Source organism: Cebidichthys violaceus, unplaced genomic scaffold (assembly GCF_023349555.1).
Source record: "Cebidichthys violaceus isolate CVI_PGR_0920_01 unplaced genomic scaffold, fCebVio1.0.p SCAF_41, whole genome shotgun sequence".
NCBI lineage: Eukaryota > Metazoa > Chordata > Actinopteri > Perciformes > Stichaeidae > Cebidichthys > Cebidichthys violaceus.
In genome coordinates this window covers 1,542,233-1,567,077 of record NW_027176606.1, presented here as the reverse complement: position 1 = coordinate 1,567,077, position 24,845 = coordinate 1,542,233, and the positions used below count along the sequence as shown (strand labels likewise).

The window sequence follows — 24,845 nt, the reverse complement described above, 5'->3', positions numbered from 1 at the left end:
CAATACCCTTTCATAAAGGCAGCTGATGTTTGTTTGTTTTTCAGCTAACTGCCACGGTTTACGTCATGATTTACGTCATGAAAGTTGGTCAAGATTTCATCGATATAGGAAGTGGCTTTGAAAGCAGGCCAGGCAGGATCGTCTACATTCTTTCTGACCTTCATGCATCAGTGAGTCACACTCTGAGCACAAGGTGGTCATGCCTCACCCAGACCTGACTCCTGTTGTTTTTTTAAAAAAAAAAAATCCTCCCTCTACTACTACTATTAGGGGTTGAGCTCTTACCTGTCACAACTGAGCCAAGTAAGGTGATAAAAAAGAGCTAGACAAATAAGCAGGAAACCATTTTTATTGCAAAGAAAGTGACATTAATTCAACATGGCACAAACGCAATGTACATACTCATAATTTAATTACTACTAATATAAATATGTATAATATATACTATTTTTAAGAAAGTTACATTAATAATTGAGTGTTTATTTTCTAACCACTGTACTTTTATTATTCAAACTCAACAAGTTTTTTCAGCTCAGACTTCAACAGCTCTTCGTCCTCTTCCCCCTCGTCTACCTCCACCTCTATCCCGTCTATGGTTTTCTGCAGCTGTTCCTTGATGCGGTTCAGTTCCAGCAGCCCGTCCTGCAGGTCTTTGCAAACTTCTCGAATCTTGGCCGCAAACTCCGTCTTGGCTCCCTTTTTGAGCTCCTTGGCATCTTTTGCCAGGAAGAAGACATCGAGAGCCAGGAAGAGACCGGACATCACTCCGGTGGTGAGGCTCATCACCTGGACGGCTCTAGCAGCGTCCCCCGCAACACTGAGGACCTGAACGGTGCTGATCAGGCTCTCCGTGTTGATCACCAAAGCCTTGCCGGCCCGGCCGCCCTCCTTCATTACATGTTTGACGTTCTGGTTGAGGTGCTTCTTGGAGATGTTCTCAACGTACGCTTCAAAGTTCCACTCATCAAGCATCTCCATCCCTTCCTGTCGGGTAGATAAGAGATTTTCCATCAAATTTAAACCCCATGTGTTCAATCCAGTCCTATATATTTGTTTGTTTATAAAAAACTGCAGAATGACGGTATTTGTTCACCAACCAAACCACTTAATGGCATGGTGGAAAAAGTAGGCGCCCAAATTAAATTACTGACTCCAAAAATAGACCTTTTATTTCCCGATGTTATTGTAACTCTGTCATAGTTATCTATGCACGATTTTCACACTGAAAGCAAAAAGAACATGGGTAAAATGATCAAGAAGTTATGTTTTAACAGTATATTTGCAGCATGTAACTTCTCACCTGCAAAAACTCCAGGCACTCCTTGATGTCCTTCATCTCCTCCTCGTAGTCTTGGATGATCTTCTCCACCTTCTTGCGGTCCGTCTTCGAATGGACCATGTCGGTGATGTTGGCTGAGGCGGAAGCCACCCCGCCTGCAGTTGCTACACCAATGCCTACAGCTGTGACGATGAGCGACGCTCCCGCAGTGAAGGGCGCCAAAATGAGACCGGTGATGGTAGTGATGGACCCCGCAACACTGGCAACCCCGCCGCCGACGCTGCCCTTGACGGTTTTCTTATGGAAAATGTCCGCTGCATCGGCCAAATCCATCAGCTCCAGGATTCGCTGCTGGAGTAAGGCGCCACGCTGGTTGAAAAAGCGAACAAAAAGACGCGCTGCCATATAGACACGATCGGCTGCTTGTTCCACCACTCTGAGACAAGGAAACAGGGTTACAGGAGAAACAGATTGTTTTCTGTTAATATTGACCAGTGCTACTCTTAAGCCTAACAAATAATACATTCTGCAAGTAAATTGGTAACTTTAATAAATGCGGTACTTACTCTTCAGGTTCATCGTTCTGCCTGTCCTCATTCCACTCATCCCAGCCTAACACACAGGAAAGAAATAATTATAGTGTGTATAAATGTAATTAATAAGCAGTATCACCAAAAAATAAACAAAACATTGTCAATATCAAGCATACCGTCTACTGTTCTCCACCACCCTATGAGGCCTTCCTCATCCTGGAAGTAAACAATTTGAAACTCATTGGAATAATTCAGTATGTGGAAAGCATGTGATGTAATATTATAAGACACAAAAAATTAGCTTACGTCTAGAGGGTCCAGGACCGTTCCTTCACTGGACACCGGCACTTCAGCCATCTCTAGTGTCTGAACTTCCACCATTTCCTAAAACAGGAAAGTACAGCACACGGATTGCGTTGAGAGCTGTTAAATAGTGATTACACACAATCGTAAACTCCTGTCTTGCTGCTACACAGTGGTTGGAATTTCTCAAAAAGCTGAAAACAATGGTCCCAATGAGGATATGCCAAGATGTATAAAGTAGCATCTCTTTTACAAGAGACTCTCTTCGCTCGGCAGGCTCTTAGTATGCACTCTCTGCAGAGACAACTTACACACCACACAGAGGCACATAGCATAAACCTACGGGACATGAATCAAAGCCTACGGGACATTATAGTACACTCATAAGCCTATGGGACATGAATCTAAACGTACGGGACATGACAAATACACTTGCTTGCTTACTTTGCTTGATTGTTGAATAAACCTGTAAAAGAAATCTTACTTGCTTGATAAACCTCTAAAGGAAATAAAAGCACTCCGATATACCCACACAAGGGATATAGAGAAATCAACCTGTCTCTGAGTACATCTTTGTGAACCCCCGGTTGACACAGCGTTAAGACGAGGCACCTTCCTGTGACGTGAAGGTGAGTGTGTATTATTCCTCCCTCAGGAAAGTCCTTTCTGCTACCGGCATGACAGAGTTCCTCCTTTATGTTTGAGTTCTGTTTTCTCGTACACACTGATACACATCCAAATATACACAACTGATAACTGATACCTACATGTTGCATTGTTTTACTCATGTTTGTTGAATAAAGAAATTGCTCGTTTGTCTTCCTGTTTTGTTTTAGCCACTGAGCCTTTCTGTGACATATGACATATAAAATAGCCAAGGTATAATGTGTCAAAAAAAGTCATTAATAAGTCATAGTATAGCATGTCAAAATAAGTCATAGTATAGCATGTTGAAAAAAGTCATAGTATAGTATGATGAAAAAGTCATAGTATAGTGCGTCAAAAAAAGTCATAGTACAGTATGTCGTAAAAAGTCATTAAAAAGTCACAGTATAGCATGTCGAAAAAAGTCATAGTATAGTATGTTGAAAAAATTCATAGTATAGTATGTTGAAAAAAAGTCATAAAAAAGTCATAGTATAGTATGTCGAAAAAAGTCATTAAAAAGTCATAGTATAGTATGTCGAAAAAAGTCTTATGTCAAAATCACAAAAAACGTGACATTTGTTTGCATGGTCTTTGGATTATTGTTTTCCTCTTTGAAGTCAGTTGGGTTTTCTTTTCTACTTTAAAGAGCCGCATTGGGTGAAGCTCTGATACTACACAGTACAAATAAATTGATTTGCATCCCATTCATATACACAAAATTGTGTTTGAGCCACTAGTATATTTAATAATGTCAGTAAAGTTTTAAGTGAAAAACAAAAATATTGTGGCACAGTAAAACTACACTATCGACTGCAACAGATATAGCAGGAAGGCTACAGTAAGCCTACACAGAACGATACAGCAGATGTGCCGTGTGTCTTCTTCCTTAAATTGTATTATGGCAAGCTGCCTACATTCCTTTATGTCTTGGCATCATTGAAGCTCAGCGTTGCTGGAGGCATTGAGCGCTTCTATGTTCTTGCCAACAGAAAACATTGTTCCCCTGAGAAAGGTGCAATGTCATGGTGGGGTTAAAATCGGCCAAATATAATTCTGAAAGAAATTTTAAGATAGAATTTTAAAGACTTTTTAATCCAAATAAAAGGGACAATGCATATTACATTTATCAAAAATATTTAACCTATCCATTGGTCCTTTTTGTGACAGCACTGAAGCTGTATTGTGTCTACTTTTGTGGTTTTATCTCATTTTATTTGCTTTCGTACCTTATGTAAAGGAGTGAATTGTGCGTTTGAAAGGTGCGTTACACATGAAGCTGCCTCGCGTACTCACCTGGGGCGGTGCTTGAGTGTCAGATGATGAGTCCTGTGGAGCAAAAAAAAAAAAAAAAAAAATCACTAAAAAGATTGGAGGCAAAAACAAAAAAAACTGCGCTATCACTCCATCACACTATGATGGAGAAAACATTCCATCAACAGCTAAATGTATCTTTAGAAAATATCTTTGAAAATGTGGAATGGACCAGTTCATTTGGCAGCGTAATGTGTTTACTAGTACCTTTGTTCCAGACCCAAACAGTGCCGTGGGAAGAATCCTCCTTATTCTGAAAGTCTAGAGAAGAAAGAGTACAACAAAAAGAAGAATCGTGAAACTTTACAGCCCGCTACAGCAAAGTGCACAAACTACATGAGCCATAATTCCCCCTGACCTAAATCCCGGTTTAACATACCATAGTTCTTTTCTTCGGGGCCTGCGTCGGCTGGCTTTTCACCTCGCAGCCGTCGTCGGCGTCCGTATACCAAATAGTCTGCGGAGAAGTTGAGAAAACAGTTCTTTAACTGAGGAGGCTAAAGACACATGATGGTGCCTCGCATTGAATACAGCACATGAATAAGATCATAATTAAGCTCTTATGTAGCTGCAAACTGACGCGTTAAGCACGGAGCCCGTGATGACCTCTTTGCTAACAGCTGGATTGTGTCGTTTTTTTCACGCTTACAGGGCTTTAAGATTCATTCGCTGTTGCGATGATTTTGTAGGGACTCAAAGATCACCACAGTTATAGTCAAACGTCTTCATCATTCCAGAAATGATGAGATTTGATGCGTTTAGGTTTGTCTTTCTAAAGATCTTGTCTGGCTCATGTCTGACACTGATAAACAACCTCCATAAAAACCAAGCCAGTGTTGTTTTCTCGTGGTTAGTTTGCACGTCACCCTGCATCTCCTTTGGCAGGTGCTTTAGGTTTTTCTGGCTAGACTGCAAGTTTTCACTATTGCTTCCTTGTAAAACCACAAAACATTTTAAAAATGAGTTCAAGACCGTGAGCTGAACTTAATGCCTTACGTGTCTTTCTATGGCGCTGTCATCCGCACTGTCGGAGCCGGAGGACTGCTCACTGTGAATCAATCGGTTTTCCTGATAAAAAAATAAATACATATTTGATTGACATGTATTGTTGCTGGTATCTTATAGCTATGATACACTGGGCAATTATGAACACTATATAGAGGAGTGAAAGTGAAACATCAAAAATGGATTCGAGAATCTTCATCAACATGGTCTGTGACTAATGCACAAGTAATCTGGGTCACCTCTGACCTCTGAAAAACACTTGAGTTGCAATTTACCTGGCTCACGAATGAGGAAGCTGTGATGGGAACCGCCGAGTCTGTCTGGCATTCCTCGCCTGGTTTCTGTGGGTAAAACAAAACCAACCAGCTGGTGTTCGTCTACGGGAAATGAGTCTGGTACGGACTACTTGGAATGCTGCAGGAAAGATTTTTGTACTTCCTGTTTCTTCGTCTTTAAATCATTTTTAAAAATCTTTTTAATGAGTGTTTGGTTAGATATCTGGAATAAGGTCTGTGGTTAACGCAGGCTTACGAGGCCTCCAAAAAGACGACGTCTCTGCAGCAGCCAATGAAAAACAACCTCACAAAGCTGGTAGTCAGCTGTCTCACTTAACTCAGGTTGTTCAAAGAAAACTTAACATGCGATTACAAAATGTATAAATGAGCTTAATCTCTTGTACAGTACCTGGGTGTGAGACCTAAAGGGGTTTACTTTCTGCATCATCTCTTTGAACTTCCCAGGGTTCTGAAAAGAATACAAAGATTAGTTAATCTTAGTCTCCATTGATTGATTGTTATTCTATATGCACAAGCTATAAAAAACAAAGTCACATTCAGGAGGTATAACAGTAAAGAATACACAAAAAAATGTAATAAATTTCAAGATACAGGATTTGTATGAGCCGTTGTTTGATAATGGACACGTTTAACAATGGCTGTTTGTCCTTTGCTTTATGTTTACACAATACTGAAGAAGAAGCAGAAACAAAAACTCATTAAATATTAAAAGAGTCAGGATCACTTTGAACACTCAAATTCTTAAGTTTGGCGCCACCTTGTGGCACTGAACTGGCAGACAGCGGAGCACACTGCTGCTGCTGCTGCTTTCTACATGACAGAGGACTTCTGAGAAATCACGCATTTCATCGATCACTATTTTCTCTACGCATGTTATAAAATGCGATTGATTATTTCTAGAAACAGGCACAGATAAATTGAACACACTGTTGCTCTAAAGACTCCATATGAGGCAGCTGACATGCATCAAATCAAATGGTAACACTTTTATTGTTGCAGAACACCTACATGATCAGCTAAAATACAAAAAAAGAGACTTTATGGGATCTGCTCATAGAGTATAGAGTAAATACCGCTCGAGTGAATTTTGAAGCTTTTACGCGTCTTTAAAAAAAGCCCGTTATTCAAAAGTGTCTAAATGAGACTAAACATTAGGTGACAGTGGTGTAGTTTGTTTATAGTTTGTTAAAAATCCCCTCGTCTTTTGGTCGTGTGAACCAGTGTGAAGCTAACTTCCGGGGTCATCCCCCCCCCCCCGCAGCACTCTATTGGACCGCCGAATTTCCCAGATCTACCTGCTTCTCTGGCGCGTCTTTAGCGTCTGTCAAGCTTCCGCTGCTGGAGGAGAGGTCATCGTGTAGAGCCTTGTTATCCTGGATGAAACCAGAACACAAGAAAACAAACTGAGAATGTGAAGGAGTGAGTATAAAAGCAAAGCGCGGCCAATCGGAACCCAAACGTCCCTTTGGTGTCATCGTCAGCATCACAGCCGGTACTTTGGGATTTGAATGGGTTGACTTTGTGCATCACTCCTGCAACCATCCCTGGATTCTTAACGACAAATACACTAAAATGGACAACCGAAGTACAAGCGCGTGAACCAGCTCGGTCAGTGTGCCTGTTAGATCCGTGGACTGTACGGTCTTACCCGTTTGCCCGGACGGTCCGTCCCCGTCTCCGGTGGATCAGCGGGATCGTTTTGAGGATCGCTCGGTGGCACCTGCAGACCGAGAGGGGACAGTCGGGTGACGCAAACACACCGCGCTCACAATCAAAACTAATTCTAACTTAAACTCCTTAATGTCAGTTTGCATCTTGATTTGTTGGAGAAGATACCTTTGAGGAAGACTTGAATGGGATGAATTTCTGCATCGCCCCTTTCACCTTACCAGGGTTCTGAAACACGACCATGAAAGGACATCCTGTTGCTCCATCAAGTTAAACACATTTGCATATAAAGACTGAACATTGAAAGAGCTCATAACTGGGGAAATTACTACTTTACATTGACATTATGTGGAGAAGTTAAATATGACTTTTTTTTCCTGGTACTTGAATTCTCTCCAATTACAGAAATAACGTAATTAAACCTATTACATTTTAATTAAAACCTGATTAATTGGCTATGTTTACCAGGCTCTATATTTAAAGCCTTTGTATCAGTGAGTTCAAGTACATGAAGATGACTCTGGGTAAGGGAAACCTATTGATTTATTTTATTTATTTACCAGTGACGGTGCACATTAATCAACATTTCAGTTCCCAACTCAATGTAAATGTGTTAGAGTTAGCTAAAGACACTGTTCACTGTACAGCACAATAAAGTATATTAATACAATACTAATACAAAAGCAGCAGGAGGATGTAACGGCAGTGCCAGAGGCCATTGCTCTCTTAAACCAACAGGAAGGCTGTTCCAGTAGTTGGTGGTTCTGTTTGCCACACTGTCGTCTGTCACCCACCTGATTAGTGTCTGAGACCCGCCCCTGTTCCAGTGACTCTGAAGATGCAGCTTTAGAGACCTGCGTGAGGAACAAAAATAAAAAACCCAGCTTAGTGGACGCCCTCATCGTCTGACACAAAGCATCCGCTACCATCGTGACCCAGTACACCACGCTACCTGGGAGGAAGACTTGAACGGGTTGACCTTCTGCAGGACCCCTCTCAGCGCACCAGGGCTCTGAAACACAGGTTTCAGAAAAGTAATTTCACACCCTGTAGTCCTGTTCAGTTCCCATGAAGCTGTGTTAAAGGAAGTTACAGCCGACAGTTGATCACCTAGTGTGATAATAATAAAAATAGCATGTGGCTCAAAGCTGCGGTGGGTATTTTAGACACAGTTGTTGAAATTCTCTTTACATCCCGACAGCTCAGATAACTAGATCAAATGCTCTCATAAGAAAAATAAAAAGTCTGGTGTCTGTGGCTGTTGCAGGAGGCCATGTTTGTTGTTCACGTTCATCATAATCATTTTGGGGGCTTTAGAGGGATTAGTGGACGACCTGCTCTACCTCTGATATAAATAAGGTATATTTTGAGTTCTTCTCACCTGTGTGGAGTCGGCTCCCTGTTCTAGTGACTCGGAGGAAGCTGCTTTGCTAACTGTGGAGGAGGCCTGAATACGGAACAAAAAGTGTATTCATATTTTACATTACGTTGTCAAAACTGTATCAGTTACAGTTTCATGTTGACATCTTTTACCTGTGAGGAAGACTTGAATGGGTTGACTTTGTGCATGACCCCTCTCAGCATACCCGGGTTCTGAAACACAAGTTTTAAATACTCCATTAAGTAGTGCACTCAACTCACGGTAACCTTGTTGACGTCTGACGTCTCACCTTTAACAATTTAGCTAAAGTAAGCTAAACGCAAACATGAACGGTGCATTCATGAACGAGGAGGCTAAGAAAAATGAAAATGTAATTTATCTTTCGTGGCTAAATGACAAAAACACAACTAAACACACAATCCTAACACTTTATCACAAATGAGCCTGGCTTACTTCCTAAACTACAATTAGAGCCTCGCTGTTGTTCGCCGCTGACAACCAGTCATGTTTTACACCCACAGCTGTGGAAAAAAATGTCACCTCTTCTTAATTTCGTCCTATTACACATCTGTGTTAAATTGCCATAATCAGCATATGAATTCTTGTATTACGGCCCAAAACGTGTCTTGCGAGGGGATGTTTGTGCCGAGTTCGTCGCATCAGTTATACGGTGAGCTCTTCTCACCTGTGTGGAATCTTCTCTCTGTTCTAGTGACTCAGAGGAAGCAGCTTTGCTGACTGTGGAGGGGGCCTGAATAATAAAAAGGGGGAAAGTTTAATCCTATCATTTTACATGAACTCATCATAACACTTACAGCTCGATGTCTTCAGGTTTTTTTTACCTGCGAGGTAGACTTGAACGGGTTGACCATGTGCATGACTCCCATCACCCCCGTTCTCTGATGTTCACACGGATTAATTATGACAAAATAAACATCAACGAACCAGGAGGGCAAACAAATGGGTGAGGTCTCGTGGCGTCGAATCGGTAGAGATGATGTTACAGAATGTGAGACTCACCTTGGTCTTCGGGTCGAGCTCACACGTCACCTCGCTGCTGGTGGGCGTCCCCCCGTCCCGTCTGTGCTCGATGGGGTTGTCTAGCTCCTGGCGGTGGATTTGAGGTCTCAATCAATAGAACGAACACATGCGACCAAAGAACCCCCCCCCCCAATCACCTCCACGTACCTCCTTGCTGGGTCTAGGAGGAACCACTGGGGTTGGGGCCGTTGATCCTTTCTCTCTTCTGAACATATTCATGCTGGGACACATTGTGTTTTGAATATTAGGAGGTGATGAGGCAAAATAAAAGCATGGCAGCCAACTTAATACAAACTCTGACAGCCACACATGCCATGTTTTTTTTTTTTTAGCACAATAGTACTGTTGTGTTACTAAAAAAAAAAAAAAAAAGGAGAACAGCATGTCACCTGCTGCCAAGGTCGAAACTGTCCTTTTTTTCTGGCAACCAAATTACATTCAAATATGTATCAATATATGGTACTATGCTTATCTGATGAACTTGCAAAACTCGTTAAGTAGGAGTGAAGTGCTTTTGTGAAAACGTAGGTTTTATTGATGAATTCATACCATGCATAGAGCGCATTTCTTTAGTGTTATTTCCACTTTATTTAGGTCCCCGTGCGTGAAATCAGAGCAGACTAATTAGAAAAAGTTACGTTGTTACTGATACAAGTGCTGCTTTTGGCAAACAGGACAACGCCAAATGGAGTGTTGTCCTGTATGCGGTGACAACACTGGATGTCGCTTTCTACAACAACAACAAAAAGGAGGACAACCTTCAAATTGCCGGAACTGTGAACGTAGCTTGGCTCGTGGCGCTCTCTCACGCGCAGCAGCGTTCAACGCAGTTCCAAACTGTAACGTACAGCGGAATGTTTAACAACACACAAACCACCGGCAACGACACAATGAAACGAGCATGGTGCCTACCTTACTTGTTGCCACAGGGGAAAAACAAAACAAAACAGTTTTAAATGGTGTCGTCTGCAACACAGTCCTTCACTTCCCCGTTCAACACGTACGGGACGTCAAACCGGTTTGGCCTCAAACAGAGGCGGGACACAGACGCGTTAGGTTACCGAGGGTAACTTTACCGGCCTGCTTTCATGGAGAGTTTTGGTTTAAAAAGGGCGAACAAAAGGATCGCTTGGCTACGGGCCAACGCTCCACACAGGACTTTGTGGATAGTTTGAGGGAGGAGGGCAGCACGCCCATCACAGGCACCTGTGCTACCTGTACGAGGGGGGCGTGGCCTCTTTCCTCCGGAACCTCAAGGTTCAAAAATTAAGTTTAAAGAAAATTGAACCAAAGAGAGAAATCAAAACCACATAAGCAGATGTATGGCGTTCAAAGTAAAATACATAGTTATGAATTCAGTTGTATTTACGTTTCAATGTCATGTATTCAGTAATAATTAAAATACACAATCAAATATTCAGAAGCTTATATGATTAACATTACAGCAGCTTTCATAACAGCTTTTAAAACACCTGAATATACACCGTGGAGTAGTTTATATTGCAAGCTGAACAATACAATAGAAGGATGTAAACAAGTCTTTTCCTCTCTTTATTCAAAGATTCAATGTATTATAGTAAAATATTAATAGATTTTACAGATGTATTCCATTTAGGTAAAAAATATTGCAGGTAGATTCCAAAATAAAGGCAGGAGCATTATCCAGTAAGAACAATTAAAACACACAGCAATAAATAAGTTGGACAGTTACATAGATTATAAAGAGTTAAATCATTCAGATAGGAATATCATAACAGTATCTACACATGTGCACAAACACATTTACACAAATTAAAATATACATTTGAACAATAAGTTTACATTGTAATAATTGTGGATGTAAATTAAGAAAAAAATAAATTCTGTGAACATGTGACTAACGATATATCTTCATAAGACGTGAGTAGAAAGTTATTTACAAAGTCTGGTCGATTAACTAAAATTGACCTTAATTCAACGAATGAAAAGTATCAACATGACAGGTTTAACATTCAAATCTTAAACTCCAAAAAAAAAATGTAAGTCACTTTTTTTCTGTTTTTGGGCGTCATTGTATATTCTCAACTACTAACATTGTTTTGGTTACACCGATATCTGACGGTGACTGGACAAACTAATAGGATCTGCTGAAAATATAGAACACTTATAATACAATAAAGTTTTAATTTATGAATCTATGTACAATTGATTTGTTGAAACAGTGTCAGAGGTGCCACAGACATATACATTGTACAGTTAGGTGCTCCCATTTAGAATGTGTCCACAGTAGGTGGGGAAATTACACCGGGGAAAAAAAAGAAGAAGAAAAAAAGAAATATGTGCAAATGTTGAAATTAAGCCATCTGTAATCACAAAGCTATATTTTGAAACACCTTATATTTGAACCTTTAAACCGAAAACATAGTGCTCAAAGCAGTGTGCCTGCTTTCCTGTTATTTTGACCAGTCCCTGTGTGCACAGTAAACATCTCACAGCATAACCTAAAAGTAATCTATAGCCTTAAAACAACACCAAAACCACATCAAAATAAAGACCATGATAAGCTTCACAACAGTTCCCTCTTTTAGCCAGGAGAGGGCGCTGGGTGTGCTTGGAGAAACTAAGATGTTGGATGGATGTTGCTCAACTGTTCCCAGTGGCATCCTGAAGCTCCTCTCTGATGGCATTCAGCTCCACTATGCCGTCATTGAGCACGTTTGCCACCGCCTTTATTTGCTCCACCACCTCCCTCTTGCAGCCTTTCTTCAGCTCTCTGGAGTCCTTGAGGAAGTACTTGTCCATCCCTCTGAAGAGTCCTTGGACCGAGGCGATCGTGGCGTCCGTCACCTCCGTCGCCCGCATCACGGGCGAGTCGACTAAGCTGATCATCTGCACGGACCTGCGGATCTCCCAGTCCTCGGAGTAGTGCTGGGTGCCGGATCTGAGGAAGGGATGGCCGCGGAGTTTGTACACGCCCTGATTGACAAAGTGGAGGATCTTCCCAATGGCCTGCAGGTGACCTTCATACTCCCCCAGCACTATCTCCACCTTGGGGAGATTGAGGTAAAGACCACCGTTTGTGGTTAAACATTAAAAGAAAACAAAAAGGTATAAGCTCAAGCATGAGGTCATGCATTTATTCCAGGGCAGTTTGTAGCCAAAGAATGCACAGCGCCATAGGAGACACTGCATGCATTGTGAACTTCTAGCTTACCTTCTTCCGGTCCTGCGTGTTGTTGACGTTATCCGAGATGGCCGCGGAGGCCGAGGCGATTCCACCCGCAGTTGCCACGCCAACACCGACGGCGGTGATCACGAGAGAGATGCCGAACGTAAAGGGTGCCAGAGCCAAACCGGCGATGGCGGTCACGCCACCCACGGCCGTGGTGGTGCCGCCGGTGATGCCGGCGATCTTGGCCTTTTGGTGGAACTCGTTGAGGTTGTCCGCGATGCCGTGGAGCGAGATGACGGACTGCCACAGGACCTCGGCTCGCTCCGTGAAGACTTTGTTGAAGACGCGCAGGCCGTGATGGACCTTGTCCGCCAAGATGGTGAACGACCTGGGATTTATTTAAGCAAAAGTGTGCTCGGTAAGATCAGCGAGGAGCGAGGAAGCAGCACCTCAAAATGGTTTGTGATACAAAAGGCCGAACAAGAAAATAAAACAAATGCTGGAGGCCGAGGTCAAATCACTTTGTTATGCGAACAGTGGTCCAAACGTAAAATATATTCAGTTCAGTATCACCTATGACAAAGAAAACATCAAACACTCACATTTGAGAAACTAGAACCAGCAATTTTGGGGCATTTATGCTTGAAAAATTACTGAAACGATTACCAATAGATCGACCAACTGTTTCAGCTGGAAGACTTTGAAAGTAGCTTGGACCAGATCACTACACTTTTACCAAATTCATATAAAGAGACGTACTTGGACACATCCTCTTTCATGACTTTGTCCTCATCGTCTGAAGGCACCTCATCCCATTCTGAAACGCAATCAAACAAACAATGTTGACGAAGTTTTAAAAAAGACGGATTCTTCAGTCTGTTACCTAAAGCTACTATGTAGCTGCTATGCCGGAGTCTGAGCTAAAAGGAAGTTTCTGGTGAAGCAGTAATATTTCAGCAGAGTTTGCCATAATCGGACCCGGTGGCCCTGATGACAAGCATTAAGAAGAACTATACAGACGGTCTCAATTGCTTATGAAGGTTTTTGTCTTTGTTAAGGATATGTGTGTTCATGCTGGGACAACAGTACAAGAAGATCTTGCTTAATTTGACCATATGTTTGACCGATTCATAACCAGTTGTGACTCACGTTCCACTGTGTTCCACCACTCCATCAAACTGTCAGTGTCCTGGGACAAAAAAAATAAATAGAAAGAACAATGGTTTCAAACCTGAGCTACGCTACTAGAAAAGGTTATTCACCTGCATTAAAAAGGAAATGAATGGTGTTGAAGTGGAATATTTCTGTTTAGCCAGAATAAAGAGACACTAACCCCGTCCTCGTCCTCATCCTCCATACCTTCTTTGGCACGCTCATCTATCTGAGCCGCCAGCCACTCCGCCTGAATGACGGGGGTTGGACGAGACAAAAAGAAGCCAGTGAATACGTCAATAGGTCGTATATATTCACATGGATTAGCCATGAAAACGTGGAATTATCTAAGACTACGCTCTGGTTGGTGTGTAATGTTGCTAAACCGGCGCAGTCACATGTCAAAGGAATGCGCCCCATCAGGAACATTCACAGTTTCACAACTGTCAGTTGATATCAACAAAGTGCACCTTGCATGAACAATGCAAAAGGTTGTTTTGTGCACAAGAATTGTTCGGACAAAATACGCATCCATGTACAATATTAATATTCATTTGGTTTTCTTAAAAAGGTGCATGTAGAAGCTTCAGGACACGGCCACACAGAGCTCACGTTTATTTAAAAACACCAACATTAATATACAGGCATCAGTGCTGGACAGGCAGATGTAATGATAACACATGTGGTGTGGAACGCTCCCCAAGTAGTGAATGAAGCATAGGGTGTAGGGTTGTGAATGCAGCCCTCAGGCTGGCTCCTCCCCTCCCCCTTGTTCAACACAGAACAGCATCCTGCCGTAAATCTGATCCTAGACGTATTTTTTTCCCATACAGCCAGCCAGGTCTGACTCACTGACAGAAACAAAAACGTGTTATGAGAGTCAACAGTGTCAGGTGATCAGCTGAAGCGGTGTGTTGCTACATCACGAGTCACCTGACGGTTTAGGCCTTTGATGAGGAAGTTTATCTAAAAATGATACTAATCACTGCCAAAAGACTCCAAGTTAGACGCCAAACACTGGCTAATTAAGCCACGCGTTGATCGTTTCCACACGTACCTTAGCGGCCTCTGACATGAAGTCACCCGACGTTGCTCCTGGTGGATCTTCCCACTCGGGTTTCGTTGCTTTGCTCTGGAATCAAGAGACAATGAAGAGTGAGCACGTCGTCATCTTGTTTTTAAACTATCTGGCATCAAACAAGAGCGAAGTCCTTCACTCCACTTGATTCAATGATTCACCTTAGTCTTGCGTTTCATGAAGCCTTTAAGTTTAGACGTCTTCTTCTGTTAAGAAAAAAAAATACGTTTGAGAATTATTTATTAAATAATATCAAAGAAAAAAAGAAGTGAATGTGAACACGAGAGTGACAAATATACCGGTTTGCAGGTTTCCACGTCATCTTCTTCGTCGTCATACATCTGTTTTCCTGTTTCGGTAAAGCCGTCCTCGGCAAAGTGATCCTGCAAAAGAATATTTCAGAAATAATTCAAACTGAAGTATTAGATTTATAATAATGTTGTGCATTAAACATACATTGGATGCCTGCTGAGGTATCTGGTGGCTGAATCCTATCGGTTCACTCTGTCCGTTGGCCTTCTTAGATTTGCGTGGGATGGGAGTGAGGCCTTTGTGCTTGGATGGTTTCTAACACAAGAAACAAACAACATTGCATCCGTTAGGTAAAACTAAAGAACCCCATGAGCTATGAGGACATCTTCTCTCCTGCATAAAATCTGGAGTTCCTCACAATCAATCCTCAACGGGAAATTAACTGGAACACAACGACCCATCTGACAGCACAAGCCCTCCATTTTCTCCATTGTTGCTGATCTAGTCTGTCAAACTGATTGATGCCCTGGTTGCTCTGTTCATTGCTGAGCAGTTACACTGTGCTATTATTAGTCATCAGCTTGTTACGGGCACCATTGTTATAGATATTCTGGTCTCATACCGGTTTGCAGTCCTCCACCCAGTCTTCATCGTAGGGCTCGTCTGTTGAGAAGCTGCTCTTCTGTTTCTGATTGTTGAAATCCAGCATGTCGTCCTAATTAAAAACATTCAAATGAAGTAAAAACTTTTTTTTTTTACATCTCCGATTGGCTTGCGATCAAACGTTTGTTAATGTTTACCTTAGAGCTTCGCTGACCCATGTGTAGCAGTTTCTTCTTTGTTGGTTTCTTCTATTGACGAAGGGAAAGAAAAAAAAAAAAAATACAATTTAGTGAAAATAGATGACAAAATAATCAATGAAAAAGCTGAGTATTAAAAGAAAAAGTGTGTTACAGGTTTGCAGTCTTCCATTTCATATGGATCTTCATTTCCGTTCAATCCTCCAGACATACGGTGCGCTTCCTGGAGGTCCTCATCGTCCATGTAAGCAGCCTAAGAGACGGATTCAACAACCACCGTTATGCTTAGCAAGTGAGGAACGTCGATGAAAGAAAATATATAAATAAAACATAAAATGTTTCTACAGTATGCATCAAGTCAAGCAAATAACTATTTTTGCATGGCTACAGATAAAGATTAGGCTACACTAATATGGTTAATATTATACTATTCTAAGAATTAGATTCCAGTTTGGGCTGTTTCCAAATGTTCATTCAAAAACCTCAGTAGAAGATGACATTTGATACAGCCCTAAACTACAGTATATTATAATAATAATAATAATAATAAAACAGTACCTTGCTAGTTGACTGAAGACTGGGGTCTCTCTCCTCTACATCCCCAACAACATCATCCTAAAAGAGAATTAAGTGTTATATGTGGATTGTTTCTGAATACAACACATGGAGTGCTTTCATGTTCTGGAAGTGGATTTTCTTCAACATGACAAAACAAATCAATCAATGGCGGTCATATGCAAGCTAGAAATTCCAAATCTATTCCAAAAAAATAGGAATTAATCAGACTATTCACCCTCATTAGACAGCGACTCATTGCCCTGTGAGGTCTAGATCGCTCATGTTTAAATGTTAACTGAGCCAAAGGTTACCTGGGACTTCTTGCGAGGTGTGTAGCCATGTTCACCAAATTCCTCTAGCTTGTCCTGAAGGGAGGAAAAAAACAACAACAAAAAAATATGTTCCACAGCTTAAACATCCCCATACCTCAAATACAATGAACGAGCACACTGTACAAAGCCGCCGTATTCAAATGTATAGTCGTACCTTTGAGCTTTTACGAGGCGTGTATCCATGTGCTCCCTTCTGTTCGGAGACAGAGTTACACGTTCATTGAGGTACAAACACATATACAGTGAAACAGTGAAACATTAAGTCCAGTAGACATACGATACCTTTTCTAGACTGATGCTGAATCCTCTCTGTGGCACAAACCTGATTTTCATCTTCTTTTTCTTCTTCTGGAGACAAAACATTAGGTAACCAAAAATCATTGCATGCCAGAATATTCATAGATCTCTCTTTAAATGCTCAAAATGTCAATAACTCCAAAAAGGTTAACTCATAACATGTGCTTATTGCTATGCATCATTATTCTAAGTATAAGAAAAGCTTACAGATCCATGGCTGTCCATCTCTCCGTGCAGAGATTCCCCTTCCTCCTCCTCCTCCTCCTCCTCCTCTTCCACCTCCTCCTCCTCCTCCTCGTCTTCCTCACCAGTGCGGTCATCCAAAACTTTCCCCTGTAGACAACGAAACACATGTTTACTGTTTGAGAAGACTAAGATATGAAATGCATCTAAAACTATTTCTTCCAAAACTATACTTCTTGTCAAAGCATGAATTAATGCACCAGGTGCTTTGTGCATTTCTTGCAGAGCTCTTTGAAACCTCGTCTGCAGCAGACTGCAGGTACTTTACCTCCGACCATCGGCGTATGATGGAGTCTTTCTTCCCGATACTTTTCTTATTGACATCATCTCCCTGTTGAGGCATTACAAAGACATCAAAACTGCTTTTCAAACACACCATAGGAATGGATGAAACGTCCACGGCAGATTCAGAGGAAGATTTGAAGGAAATCAATGTCCGTCTGCAAAATGACACGCTTGTACTTCAGATAACTCGCCTTTGATTCTTGAGGTAAATGTCCGTTCATGTGCTTCCCCATTGCCGCTGAGGAAGTAAAGGACGCTCTTCTGAGCTTACTGACTCTCATCTTCAAAGATTTCTTCTGTTGACAAAGGAAAGCGTTATTAATAAAGAGCCGCCGGTTTATTAACACCGTTCGTTAAATACAGAAACAATATAACGTACTTTGTAGTCCATCTCATTCGGCTCCCCTTCTTCATCCTCCTCTCCAGGCACTTCTGAAAAAATCTCCTGAAAAAAACAGAAGCTGTCACGTTTAAACACACGTATGTGTTTAGATCTAATGCAACAACCGTTTTTTTGTCTTGAATCAACTTTTTCAATGAATCAATTGACGGTGATTTGTTGTTAAATGTCAACTTCTTTGACTGACACACAACAGTTTTAATACTCTTCTAATCACATATATGAATACATGTTGGGGATTAAGTTAAGACCAGGCTTAACCAATTCATATTTGACTCCAGACACCCTGATCGTTACCTTTGATGATTTACGAGAGTTGGGTAGTGACCTGCTCCTCCCTTCCTTGGCGTCGTCAGAAAACTTCTCCTACAAAACAGAAAAGTCTTACCATCATCAAGACGTCCAATCAGATCAATGAAACTGTGGTTTTGTTTTGCTTGCCTTACCTTTGACCCTCTTCTGGAAAGCATGGACAATCTGAACTTTCTGTCCTTTTTCTGTGAAATAAAAAATTATTGATCTATACACTTGACAACAACTACAGCATGTCCAACAGTGAGTGCTGAGACGGTCAGATAGTACCTTCGCAGAGCCATCTTGATCGTCGCCACTTCCTTCCTCAGTGACCGCCTTGATCTATGAGAAAGGTTAGCTTTTTTTTTTTTAAGTGTCTTCTTTCTGCTTACAAACAAATCTAAGTAGAAAAATAACTTGTTTCTTACTTTCATAGATTCTCGTCGTAGTCTTAATGTTCCAGTCTTTTAGAAAAAGAGAAAAACAGAAATGTCTTTCACGGAGCATAGAGAAGGTTGCTGAACGTTTCGAGGTAGTGTGCCAACATTTAGGGAGAATGTGATGAAAATGTGTTCTTACTGGTTTGAAGTCGGGGTTAAGCTCAGGGCTGTCTTCAGGCCAGTCTTCCACACACCTTTCCTGTTTTGGGATTTCAGTAAAGCAAACATTTGTATTAGACAAAGGTGGTGATGATAGTTTAACGAAATGTCCATCCATCCAAAGGTTTTTCCAAAGGAGATAGATTTACATTTAATCTAGATTTTTTGTTCTAATACCACCATCAAGCTTCCACTTAAAAATCACCTGTCCAGTCAGCAGGACGTTCTCAAAGAGGTCAGAGTTCTCAGCATCCATTGATTTATATTCCTGGAAAAAATTAAATAAAATATTTGAAACATGCCCCCAGAAACTACCCACACATGACATTTTACATTGATCCTCATTGGACATTTGGACCAATATCCAAGGACAAGGCAGACTATGTCAAATGTCAACAGCATGCATACCGGAGTTTTGGGTTTGGGTTGAATCAGTGGTTTTGGGGCCGGTCTGAAGGCTGGTTTAGGAGAGGTTTTTGGTACAGTTGCTTCAGGTTCAATCTAAAAACACAAAAGAAGCAAAGAAGGTAATTAACAGCACAACAGTTAGGGAGAACAGTAATAGCAACATTATGCTAAACTGTGTTCTTTGCATACAGGGTTTGCTGGTTTTGGCGATTTTTCTGTCCTTGGTGGTCGACTTCGAGGAAGTGGCTTTGGCGGACGTTTGAAAGTCGACACCTGCAAGTTTGATTATAAAAGAAAGTATGAAGTGCATGTCATATAATCTGATTTGTCCAAATATCTAATTGTTACATACATGAGTCATTTCAGCTGGAGACTGGCTGCGTAGCATGGACAGATTCCTAGTCCGACTGAAGGGATTCGGCTGAAGAATATCATGTTCGGTTCCCTGAGGAGTCGTCAGGACAATATCGCGTGGCCTGTCGGAAGGCTTTGCTTGGATGGCTGGATGAGATGCTAGATTCGCCTTGAAGAGATCTAGTGGTGATGGCACGTCCGGCTTCATATCCGACGGGCTGCCGATTGAAGGTGTAGAGTAGGCGGCCTTAGGGGCAGTATTGCTGGAGGTTATCCCGAATACATCCCTACTGTCGGTGTTGGCGGGAAGTGGTTTGAAGATGTCTGGAGTCCCAGATGACACATCTTGGAAAGGGTCGTATGGTCTTGAGGGTGTAGTACCGAACGGGTCGTCCAAACTGGAAACGTCTTGGAATAAATCCCTCGTGATCGGGCTTGGGAATGGATCGACTGTATTCGTGGATGAAGATGAAAACACATCCTTAAAAGAAGACATGCCAAAAATGCCCTCTTTCATAAAGGGATCTTGTTCGTTTTCTCCACTTGGAACTGCTCGAGACACATCTGCTTCTTTGGGCCAGGCGGCGTAGAATGGGTTTGTCGTCTCTGGCTGTGGAGGCTGGAACAGTTCATTCTCCTTGTTTGATAAAATACTGGGGGATTTGTCAAACAGGTTTACCTCCCTGGTGCGTTCGGCATGGAGCACATCCTCTCCTTTAGTGGCCAGGGAAAGATCGACCCCTTCATCGTATATCATAAACGGGTCAGAGCTTTTTGACGGGTTCCGTCTTTGAGCGGGGATTGGCTTAAACAAGTCTGGTGAGTCCAGGGTAACGTCATGAAAATAGCCATAGGTAGATGTGTTTTGGGCCAATGCCAGTGTCTGGGAGGGGTCTTGCATAAGGTTGGGGGTAAGGGTCTCGAATGGGTCCTTTGGAAGTTCAGAAAATTCAGCTCCATTTTCCAGAGCCTTAATTTCAGGTTGAAGATCCAGAGGGGAACTCTGAAAATCCGGTGGAGGGACAAAGATGGCATCATGGTTTACTTCCTCTGAAGTTCTCCTCCCATCGTCCTCCATTGCACGACCCGCGCTTCCAGATTCCTGAAAACAGAACACAGAACACTGGTTTTGAAAACAGGAGTCCTTGTATGTACCGAATAGTTCGTATGAAAAGGGATCAGTCTGGCCAAGCCCCCGTTGACTCCATTCTGATAAGTAAAGAAAGGGAAAAGGAACAGAAGAGATGTTAGATGTCACTTGAACTGTTGACAAGAGAACTCAAAACAGAGTTAACAACATACCTGAGGACTCAAATGGAGCGCTTCATGCCCTCATGAATCATGTTGAATGATCGTTGGGAGGAGGGCACAAGCAAAATGTGAAAGAACTTTTTGTAGGACTGCTCAAGACAAAATGGTATACCTTTCAAAATAAGGGTCGGCACAAACCAAAGATTTTTTAAAAGTTACCAGCTTTTGTGGAAGATAACACTGCGTCTATTGCCGTATTTGTTAATATCAGAATGATTCACATGAGAACACATGTTGAAGTCACTCCACCTGTTTTAATGGACCGACTTATAATTAGAAAAGTCTAGTCAGACAATCTTCCACATAAACACACCTATCTGAAGACATCACAGTAAGAGTTTGTCAGATTGTACTTCAAAAGAAACAGAACAAGAAGACAGGGTGTGGACTTAACCTGCGCCGCAGCAGGAAAAATGTCCTCCGTCTTTAAGCCATTTACAAAAATATGAACTGCAGTTTCAACCGTGGCGTTGAGAATGCAAACAAAACATTTTAAAATGATCAATTTCATGTGGCAAATTTGAGGCATTTTCAGCTGATTCTAGGGTGGAATTTCTCCGAGTTGAACCATACATCATTGCGTATGCTCTGCAGCAGATGAGTCTCACCTGTCCTATGTGTGGCTGCTGGTTGTCTGTCACACCTGAGGGATCACCAAGGCGCTCACCCTCCTGTGGAACAGACAAAATGAACAACAACACATTTATGAAGGAAAGCGTGGGACGTCACGCATCATGCTTTTCATGCATTTCTGATTTGCCGTGATATGAAAGTCATGTGTCACAGAAATGTAAACAAAAGTTTGACAACACTCCTGACTGTTAAAAGGAAACCACAGGCATTTATACACTGGCTGTTTTTGTTTTCCAACAACAAAGATGTTGTTACCTTTGCACTTAAGCAAAGACAATCTTTAAAAAAAATGCAACCTGCACAACAGAGCTGAAAGCGGCCATCATTGGTCTCTAACCTGTTTGTTTTGAGACTCGTTCACAGATGATCCGCTGGAATCAGAGACTGATGAAACAAGATTCTGAGAAGGAAATAAAGAAAGAAAAATGCAATAAGGAAGCTATTTTTTTTATATATTCATCCAGGATTGTAGGAAGGGAGAAAGTCAAACAACTCTATTACTGTATTTAGGCTGAGTGTGTGTGTGTGTGTGTGTGTGTGTGTGTGTGTGTGTGTGTGTGTGTGTGTGTCCACTCACTTGGTACTGATTCTGGAAAGGGCTTTGGGAGACCTTCTTTAGCATATTTTGCAGCGCTACAACACTCTGTAAGGAAAAAAAGACGGACACAAAATCAACTGCCCGCTTTTCTTTGTCATCGGTGAGCTTACCGGGCCTGAACAAAAATATCTGTATTGTTAAAGTCATACTTCAGTTAAAAAAATACATCAAACTGCAGGTTTTAGTCCCCAAAACCTAAATAGACACCTGAAATATCAACAAGATGGCTTTATAATAACTTCAATTAGACATAAATGACTTTAAACAGCTAGTGAACTTATTGCCTAATGCTGCAGAAGGTACCTGTTGTACGTTTTATTACACCGTGTTACCCTAAAGGTTGAAGTTTTTAGCAGGTTAACGGATTATAGTATAGATACAGCATCATGGACACTGAACAGCACGCTTCTTCAGAGCGAGTTTTGACTTTTTGGTAGACTTGTAAGAAAGCACAGAAAAAGCCACGCAGAGAAGTCAAATCCCTGCGTGACACAGCAGATTCTTGCTGTTCTGCGCAATGACAGTCATCAGTCACAGGAGGACAGTGCTAAAGACTTGTGACACACTGGGTTTGGCCAGCGTGTCAAAAACGCACGCCATGCCAACAAACTAGTGCGCCAACAAATCAGTGAAACGCTCTGTCGCACTCTGGTTAGGTTGTTTACATGTTTGAGGACGAAACGTCAAATATGAAACACAAACAGAGTGGAAACACCGTTTCAAATACATCATCTTTCCCACCGCAGGTCCAATTTAAAAAGTACTCACAGGTCGTCTTTCCCCAGATGCGCGTTCTGTGGCTGCTGCAGTCCCTCCCTGGTCCGCCTCCAGCTCGTTCTCCTAATAACAATAACAATAATAATAATAATAATAATAATAATAATAATAATAATAAAATAAAAATAACCGAAAAAGACACGTTTCAAACTATCTAAATCAATTATGTTTCTCCTCAAACATAACAAAATGAGCTTGCATCAATCGCACACTGTTAATTGGAGGTTTAACGTGACCAACACAAGACTTACCGTATTTGTTTCTCCCTTCATGATCAGTTCAGTTTGCTGAATATTCAATAAAATCAGATTATTTTCTCCACGGGTGAGATTTACGGAAGATAAGGCAGTTTTTCTTGCATCAAAACACGTCTAGCGTGTCCTCGGTATACACAGAGCTCAGGTAATTATCTCCCAGTTTAACTCACCTGTGTCAGCCTCGAGGAACACCTCCACATCCGGGTTTTTAATTTTCAAAATAAAAGGCGTTACCTGAGGAGACTCAGTAGAGCGTTGACCATATTCCTGGTTTAATTAAGAGGATTTACAGCCGCCATAAACCCAAATTTGGAAACTGGAATGGAGAAGATGTAATTTTATTTTTACCCGAAACTTCATATAGTCCATGCTATATTATTTTGAAGGCGGATTCACATTACTTTTGGTGTATTTCTACGTGGGCTTGACACAAGTCACTATCTTTCCAACTTTATGAATCCATCTCAATGCAAACCGACCGGTTGTCCTCGCCCAGCTCAACCGGGCGGTGTGGTCCAGGTGTTGTTGACGTCCACGAGCTCTGTGTTGACAGATGAGGGAAACTCTGTACAAAGTTTTAATTACTGACCGACTTACTTCAGACATACAACGGCTTCTTAAAGTGTACCAAATAACATGAAAGCAAACACAAGCAGGACCTAACATTAACGTTTTATTCCTTAATCTATTCCAACAACGCTGTCTTAAAACATGTTGTATTTATAAATGGAAGCAACAAAGCCATGGCTCCATTTACCACATCATCAGCACAAACGTTTCCTCTTCGTCTCTGCATGTTTTCCTGTTAGGCCTGACATTCAATATGCATTTGTATCTTTTATCAGTGTGACTTCTGATCTTATTAAACTGATATATAATCAGCCTGGGCAACTTTGCAGGCCAGCCTGAACTTTTCTTAATGTCTTCACCCTGCAGGAATTTGAAAAAAATCAATAATTAATCAACTGAGCCTAGTTTTTAGAAATGAAAACAACATGATTCATGTTCAAGTGGAGATATGATCAGGTATTGCAAAACAACAGCGTAGGAAAGTTTCCATTGAAACTTGTGGACCCAGAGTTGTGGCCCCAAAGCTGCGATATATCTCCTATAGGCATGATGGCAAACTTGAATGAAAAACAAATTTGCATATTGTAGCATAACACATACAGCTGGATAGTCAGTGAGGGAAACTGGGGGGATTTTTCAAGATTCCTTGTCGTGGTGATAACCCGATTCCATAGTTAGTCAGTCCATTTATAAACAGTGTTGTAACAGTATTTGTCCAACAGATGGCAGAAGACTGTAAACCTGTTTCTGGATCAGGAGCAGCTTTGGTAGTAACATTTAAAATATGTTCTATTACAGTAACAATACATTAAAACTGTTAAAATCATTCAAGACAAAGAAAAAGAAGGACATCTCTTAAATTCAAACAAGACAGAGGAATGTTGACTTGTATCACATACTACACTATAGCTCTTGTAAATTAAGACTGAACCCAAATTAATTTAAAAAGCATTATAAAGTAAATATCAAATGTATGATGATCTGTTGTGATAATAGTGCTGAATTATTTCATTAGAATACCATGTTGTAGG

The 24,845-nt window shown here is 41.4% G+C and overlaps 2 protein-coding genes across 6 annotated transcripts; both read right to left on the bottom strand.

Moving 5' to 3' along the window:
• Positions 1–333: 333 nt before the first annotated feature.
• LOC137886008 (uncharacterized) lies at positions 334–10,667 on the bottom strand. 5 transcript variants are annotated; one of them, XM_068728384.1, is made up of 24 exons: positions 10,378–10,667; positions 10,224–10,302; positions 9,613–9,685; positions 9,445–9,531; positions 9,267–9,323; positions 9,110–9,175; positions 8,577–8,636; positions 8,425–8,490; positions 7,996–8,055; positions 7,838–7,897; positions 7,212–7,271; positions 7,024–7,095; positions 6,671–6,748; positions 5,764–5,823; positions 5,355–5,420; positions 5,071–5,142; positions 4,454–4,531; positions 4,282–4,335; positions 4,057–4,089; positions 2,119–2,196; positions 1,989–2,028; positions 1,846–1,891; positions 1,301–1,715; positions 334–984 (listed from the first exon to the last, which is right to left on the bottom strand). In XM_068728384.1, exons 3-24 carry the CDS (start codon positions 9,682–9,684, stop codon positions 505–507), a joined length of 2,160 nt encoding a protein of 719 aa, XP_068584485.1. In that variant the 5' UTR covers position 9,685; positions 10,224–10,302; positions 10,378–10,667; the 3' UTR covers positions 334–504. The 5 variants fall into 5 exon arrangements, with proteins under 5 accessions (XP_068584485.1, XP_068584486.1, XP_068584487.1 ...); XM_068728385.1 differs by having other exon boundaries at positions 10,383–10,667; XM_068728386.1 differs by lacking the exon at positions 10,224–10,302.
• Positions 10,668–10,995: 328 nt separating this feature from the next.
• Positions 10,996–23,351, bottom strand: LOC137885844 (uncharacterized). Its single transcript, XM_068728148.1, has 34 exons — positions 23,239–23,351; positions 22,979–23,050; positions 22,190–22,255; positions 21,950–22,012; positions 21,588–21,650; positions 19,667–20,770; positions 19,504–19,587; positions 19,315–19,407; positions 19,112–19,174; positions 18,887–18,946; positions 18,736–18,771; positions 18,596–18,649; positions 18,460–18,510; positions 18,311–18,379; positions 17,993–18,058; positions 17,805–17,909; positions 17,597–17,659; positions 17,293–17,418; positions 17,071–17,136; positions 16,943–16,981; positions 16,768–16,821; positions 16,457–16,513; positions 16,053–16,151; positions 15,899–15,949; positions 15,721–15,813; positions 15,303–15,413; positions 15,146–15,229; positions 15,008–15,052; positions 14,826–14,900; positions 13,950–14,018; positions 13,766–13,805; positions 13,376–13,433; positions 12,659–13,004; positions 10,996–12,492 (listed from the first exon to the last, which is right to left on the bottom strand). Exons 1-34 carry the CDS (start codon positions 23,257–23,259, stop codon positions 12,088–12,090), a joined length of 3,951 nt encoding a protein of 1,316 aa, XP_068584249.1. The 5' UTR covers positions 23,260–23,351; the 3' UTR covers positions 10,996–12,087.
• Positions 23,352–24,845: the final 1,494 nt, after the last annotated feature.

Excerpts from the sequence above, each read along its gene's own strand:
- LOC137886008 (XM_068728383.1), bottom strand. The coding sequence starts at position 9,849 with ATGCTGTTCTCCTTTTTTTTTTTTTTTTTAGTAACACAACAGTACTAT. Across the intron at positions 9,176-9,266 it reads CGTTCAAGTCTACCTCGCAG|GCCCCCTCCACAGTCAGCAA; the intron begins GTAAAAAAAACC and ends TTTATTATTCAG. Across the intron at positions 985-1,300 it reads AGTGCCTGGAGTTTTTGCAG|GAAGGGATGGAGATGCTTGA; the intron begins GTGAGAAGTTAC and ends TCTACCCGACAG.
- LOC137885844 (XM_068728148.1), bottom strand. The coding sequence starts at position 23,259 with ATGAAGGGAGAAACAAATACG. Across the intron at positions 18,511-18,595 it reads ATCAAGATGGCTCTGCGAAG|AAAAAGGACAGAAAGTTCAG; the intron begins GTACTATCTGAC and ends TTTATTTCACAG. Across the intron at positions 13,005-13,375 it reads ATGAAAGAGGATGTGTCCAA|GTCGTTCACCATCTTGGCGG; the intron begins GTACGTCTCTTT and ends AATAAATCCCAG.